General features: G+C 44.8%; 1 protein-coding gene across 3 annotated transcripts; it reads left to right on the top strand.

Annotated features, from left to right (window-relative positions):
- Positions 1-391: 391 nt before the first annotated feature.
- Positions 392-5676, top strand: LOC123140082 (disease resistance protein RGA5). 3 transcript variants are annotated; one of them, XR_006469778.1, is made up of 6 exons: positions 392-637; positions 753-882; positions 1038-1922; positions 2547-4580; positions 4679-4778; positions 5339-5676. XR_006469778.1 is itself a non-coding variant. In XM_044559809.1 (6 exons), exons 3-6 carry the CDS (start codon positions 1093-1095, stop codon positions 5340-5342), a joined length of 2259 nt encoding a protein of 752 aa, XP_044415744.1. In that variant the 5' UTR covers positions 392-637; positions 753-882; positions 1031-1092; the 3' UTR covers positions 5343-5676. The 3 variants fall into 3 exon arrangements, 1 of the variants encoding a protein (XP_044415744.1); XM_044559809.1 differs by having other exon boundaries at positions 1031-1922; positions 2547-3871; XR_006469777.1 differs by having other exon boundaries at positions 393-637; positions 1031-1922.
- Positions 5677-6027: the final 351 nt, after the last annotated feature.

Here is a 6027-nt window from a genome sequence, read left to right as displayed (position 1 = left end):
TTGCATGTAATAATATGGACTTGAGATTTCTTCATAAAGATGTCCGGTTGTGTAAGAGATTATTTGAGACGTGACCGGCCACTAATGTCAGCGAACGCACGTCCGCATTCGTTTCAGGGGTCGGATTTGTTGTATCCGGATGTAGATACTCCGAATGGATGCGATGCATGGTGGAGTAGTTGGGTCTTGATCGTCGTGGCAATCGCAATCTTGAGAATCCTGTCCATCCTAAATCTTTTGGCCCATGCGTGCCATCCACTCCTTTTCTGCACAATGACAATAGGCTGCACACGACAGGCACTCCGATAGCAGCCACAACTCACGTACGCGTGATCAGGAAGACAAGCCAAGTCAAGTGCAGCGTCAGGTACGCGTGTGGCATACCGCACACCGCACCACACACGCATAGATAACTTCCATCCTCTCCTTGCGGCCCTGCAGTTTGCGTACGCGTTTTGGTGAAGGATTACCACACACCGGCCGGATCCCTCCACCCCTCTCTCGTGCTACTGCTCTGCTCTGCCCGCGCGCCCTCGTCTCTCGGTGTCCGAGCTTCACCCCTACTCCTCGATCGCCGGCACGGTGACCGGGTTACGACGCGGCTAGCCGTCTTCTGCTGCAGATAGAATCCCGCCAGGTACGGCCGGCATGGGCTTACTTGGATTAGCGAATCCTCTTTTCAGTGTGTAGGTTTAGGTTGGCTACGCGAATTTTCCTCTTCACTGCTCATGAATTCGGTGGCTTCAACGCAGAATTATCGACAGATCAAGCTCTAAGCAAGCAAGGATGCCGCGGGTCCGGTGAGAGTGGCGACGGATCCAGCTGCAACCGCACTGCTCCGAGTTGCAACTAGTGAAGAAATTCCAGATCCCGCTAGGCTAGGTACTCCCTCATATGCCTCTTACAAAAGTGAAGAAAAAAAAAAAGAACTCCCTCGTATATATGCTTGCTCCCACGTACGCTGTCGATTTGTAACTTCTTCAGCCTCTGGGTGAGTGGCGTAAGTATGACTAATCCATCCTCTTTTCAGGGTCTAGACTTGGCGCAAACTTTCTTGTTCGATCACTGGCCGTGCATTCGAGCTTTTAGGCCATGGAGGCGGCTCTGGTGACTGTGGCGACGGGGGTCCTCAAACCTGTCCTGGTGAAGCTGGCCACCCTGCTCGGGGACGAGTACAAGCGTTTTAAGGGTGTGCGCAAGGAGATCAGGTCTCTCACTCATGAACTCGCCGCCATGGAGGCTTTTCTCCTCAAGATGTCGGAGGAGGAAGATCCTGATGTGCAGGATAAAGTCTGGATGAATGAGGTGCGGGAGCTGTCCTATGACCTGGAGGATGTCATCGATGACTTCATGCAAAGTGTTGGTGACAAAGAAGAAAAGCCAGATGGCTTCATTGAGAAGATCAAGAGCTCTCTAGGGAAGTTGGGAAATATGAAGGATCGTCATCGAATTGGCAAGGAGATACATGATCTGAAGAATCAGATCATTGAGGTGGGCGACAGGAATGCAAGGTACAAGGGACGTGAGATCTTCTCCAAGGCCGTCAATGCGACCGTTGACCCTAGAGCTCTTGCTATCTTTGAGCATGCATCAAAGCTCGTCGGAATTGATGAACCCAAGGCTAAGCTGATCAAGTTGTTAACTGACGAGGATGGAGTTGCATCAACACAACAACAAGTGAAGATGGTCTCCATTGTTGGATCGGGAGGAATGGGCAAAACAACTCTTGCAAACCAAGTGTATCAAGAGCTGAAAGAGAAATTCAAGTGTAAAGCTTTCATTTCAGTGTCACGAAATCCAGATATGACAAATATCTTGAGAACCCTCCTTAGTGAAGTTGGGTGTCAAGATTATGCTGACACTGAAGCAGGGAGCATACAACAACTAATAAGAAAGATTACCGACTACCTAGCAGAAAAAAGGTACTATTATATTTCTTTAAATTTACTTCTCACCCTTAGAGAGTTAAATCAAGAATTCTCACATAGAAAAATACACTCCTAATTAAGAATCAAAATAAGCAATTATATACTTTTTAGGAGAAAATTAATTGCCAAATGTATGGAAGCACTTATTTGCATTACTTTACTAGTTAACTAGGTTGTTGCATTTGGAGGGAAAATAAGTCTTATATAAGTAAGAACATATGATTAGTATAGGTATTCGGCACGTCTATGCATCTCAGTATGCATATAGACTAAAAGACAGCCTTTTCCGCAACAAAGAAATAGCATCAATCTTCAATCAAGCAAGTATGCTACACGATATGTACCACTCCAAGTGCTTAGAGCTCTTTTGCTCTTATATAGCTTATCTAGGAAAACATATTTATTTAATAAGCACATGTTTATATGAGTAGAAACACTACATAGGTGTTTTCTGGCCATGTGGCCCTGTTTAAGTTGCATAGTACCCTAGAGCCGATCCATTTATCTTTTGCATGTTGCCAAATGAGAACACGGAAATTTCTCTTTCTTCTTATTTTGCTTGTACGCTTCGTTTTGACACATCATACTAACTAATACTACTAAAAAACTCATGTGCAGGTATATTATAGTGATTGACGACATATGGGATGTTAAAACATGGGACGTTATTAAGTGCGCATTCCCCATGACCAGATGCGGTGGTGTAATAATCACCACTACACGGCTGAGTGATGTTGCATGTTCGTGTCATTCATCAATCGGTGGCCATATTTATAATATAAGGCCTCTTAATATGCAGCACTCAAGACAACTATTCTACAGAAGATTATTCAGCTCCGAAGAAGATTGCCCTTCATCGCTCGTGAAAGTTTCTAATCAAATCTTGGAAAAATGTGATGGGATGCCTTTGGCAATCATTGCTATAGCTGGTTTGTTGGCTAACACAGGAAGATCAGAGCATCTATGGAACCAAGTGAAAGATTCAATTGGTCGTACACTTGAAAGGAATCCTAGTGTCGAAGTAATGATCAAGATATTGTCACTTAGTTACTTTGATCTTCCTCCGCATCTAAAAACATGTCTCTTGTATCTCAGTATATTTCCGGAAGATTCTATTATTGAGAAGAAAACACTAATATCAGGCTGGATAGCCGAAGGATTCATTCACAAAGAAGGTAGATATACTGTATATGAGGTAGGAGTGAGGTGTTTTAATGAGCTCGTCAACAGGAGTTTGATCCAACCTGTGAAGGCAGGTAGGTTTAGGGGGAAGAGCTGTCGAGTTCACGACACAATTCTTGATTTCATAGTATCCAAGTCTATTGAAGAGAACTTTGTTACTTTCATTGGTGTCCCCAATTTAAATACCATGGCACAAAGCAAAGCCCGTCGTCTCTCCATTCAAGTTGAAGCGGAAGGGATGCCGATGAACCTGATATTATCTCATGTCCGATCACTTAACGTGTTCGGGAATACAGTGAGTATTCCTTCGATCATGGAGTTCAGGCATTTGCGTGTCCTTGATTTTGGAGGAAACAGACTATTGGAAAACCGTCATCTCGCGTATGTAGGGATGCTATTTCAGCTAAGGTATCTCAACATTTACATGACAGCAGTAAGCGAGCTCCCGGAACAAATCAGACACTTACAGTGCTTAGAGATGTTGGACATCAGGCGTACAAAGGTGTCTGAGTTGCCAGCCAGTATTGCCAATCTCGGCAAACTTGCACACTTACTTCTTAGCTCAGATACTGGCACAAATGTTAAGTTTCCCGACGGAATTGCTAAGATGCAAGCACTGGAGGCTTTGCATAGTGTTAACACCTGCAATCAGTCATATAACTTTCTGCAAGGGCTTGGTGAGCTAAAGAATCTGAGGAAGCTGGGCATTAACTATCGGGGTGTTGCCCAGGAAGACAAGGAAGTTATTGCTTCTTCTCTCGGTAAGCTATGCACACAAAACCTTTGTTCTCTAACTATGTGTGAGAATGATGATGACGACTTCTTGCTGAATACATGGTCCACTTCTCCGCCGCTTAACCTCCGAAAACTTGTGATATGGGGTTGTATATTCCCAAAGGTTCCGCATTGGGTAGGATCACTCGTCAACCTACAGAAGTTACGGTTGGATGTGGGGAGAGGTATCCGGCATGAAGATATCTGCATTCTTGGAGCCTTACCCGCTCTGCTCACTCTGGGTCTAAATGGAAGGGGAAAACAACCTTCTTGTGAAGATAGAAGGCTGGCAGTTAGTGGAGAAGCTGGGTTCCGATGCCTGAGGAAGTTTAATTGCTGGAGGCGGGGAGATTGGATGGATCTTATGTTTATGGCAAAATGTATGCCCAAGTTAGAAAAATTGAAGATTATATTTTACCGGCATGCCGAAGATGAGGCTCCCATCATTCCTGCTTTCGATTTCGGGATCGAAAACCTGTCCAGACTCACCACTTTCAAATGTCACCTAGGTTGTGGGCCTATGACAACGAAACTTGTTGACGCTGTAAAGGCTTCTCTGGACAGAGTAGTCAGCGCACATCCCAACCCCATTACTCTAATCTTCAGTTATTGTTAGAGTTTTCACTGTGGTGACCGATGCCTTCTGTCGAAAAATCTTCAGCCATCCTCCAAATCTACTTGAGTAGAGTCAAGACCGTGCGTACATGCTTAATTCTTCTCATGATTAATTGTTTATACAACTAGAACGAACGCACTGACAACCTCTCTTAATTCCCTTTCCCCTGTATTTTCAGGTTTGCCGGACACGGTATATACCATGATTGCTACATGCGGTCTCAAGACTAATCACGACACTCCTGACGAATGCGCTCAGGTTCTTCTCAAGCCCTGCAGGTACATACACAACTCTGTCTTTACCCTGATTTATTCTTTCTTTTACATTGGCCGCAGCGTCCCTAGATAGATACTGGCTGCTCTTTCAGAGAGTATGCATGTGAGCTGTGCATATGACTTTGTGGCGGTTTCTTTGATGGAAATCGACGAGGAGGCTCGTCGTTTCAAAAAAAAGAAAGAGCTGTGCATATATTGAATTTACCCTGCCAAGAGTTATTTTAAGTTGGCTATTAGTTGTACCGCCATTGCCTCTCTGCTTTACTTTTTTTTTTCTTTTTTGATGAGGAAGCCTCTCTGCTTTACTTGCGCTGTTCTCAAGCAAGCGAGAGAGAGGTGTCGAAGGGCCGTTTTAAAATTTTGATGGGCCGTAAGCCAGACAGAGGTGTCACTGTTGTAAATTCTTGAACAAAGCACTTATAGTTACGGTCTTCTATTTTTCTCAACGATACTTAGATTGGACGCTGTTATATATGCTTACGGATTGATAGTTCTTCATGAAGATGATTATTTCTGTCCTCCGTGTTCTGGCTGATGTGTTTGGATGCTCTCTTTCACTGAAGATGAAGATGGTGCTGATGGTGTTAGGCATCGAAATCGCTGAAACCTGATCGACCCCAAGATCGGCCAAGGAATCCCTGTCAGGCCCTCGGCTGTGACAGCTGACAGGCATCATCAACCAGCCAGTGCCGGGCCAGACGACGACGAGCGAGGCCCACAGCCCGCCACTGAGCACCCGGTTGCTGAAGCCCAAGACTAAAGGATAGCCACTTGCGTGTGGATGAGAGCCCAGCCCATGTAAATTTTTTGGACACTAAAGGATAGCCACTTGGTGAAAGTTGTATAAATACACATTTAAGATCGGGAGACTGGGAAGGGGATGATACGAATTTTTTGGACACATTTCCTCCTTCTCTTAATTGCCCAGTCGATCGTCATGCGCTGTGCAGGCGAAGTCTCAAAAGATCTGGAGTGGTGCTTACGCTGTTGTTTCATCAGTTGACAACGTACAATCAAGTCAAACTATGACCCCGGCTGCCTAATCCAGGAATTCGGTGACGGAAGTTGGTTGCGTGTGGCATGGCATGTCGTTCTTGTGTTTCCTTCTCCTTTTTTTCTTCTTGTGTTTCCGCGCACTGCTGTTGCTCTCCGTTTTAAATTTTGTTCAAATGGAATAAATCTTGTACTACTATGCAAGTACCCGATCTTAAATGTGTATTTATACAACTTTCACCAAGACAGCTAGCCCATT

Source organism: Triticum aestivum, chromosome 6B (assembly GCF_018294505.1).
Source record: "Triticum aestivum cultivar Chinese Spring chromosome 6B, IWGSC CS RefSeq v2.1, whole genome shotgun sequence".
Classification (NCBI taxonomy): Eukaryota; Viridiplantae; Streptophyta; class Magnoliopsida; order Poales; family Poaceae; genus Triticum; species Triticum aestivum.
This window is presented reverse-complemented; position numbering and strand designations above follow the sequence as displayed.

What these genes read in the sequence shown, in the direction of transcription:
- LOC123140082 (XM_044559809.1), top strand. Translation starts at nt 1,093, where the DNA reads ATGGAGGCGGCTCTGGTGACTGTGGCGACGGGGGTCCTCAAACCTGTC. An exon ending in GACTACCTAGCAGAAAAAAG is followed by an intron (nt 1,923 to 2,546) that starts GTACTATTATAT and finishes ACTCATGTGCAG; the next exon opens with GTATATTATAGTGATTGACG. An exon ending in AGTTATTGCTTCTTCTCTCG is followed by an intron (nt 3,872 to 4,678) that starts GTAAGCTATGCA and finishes CTGTATTTTCAG; the next exon opens with GTTTGCCGGACACGGTATAT.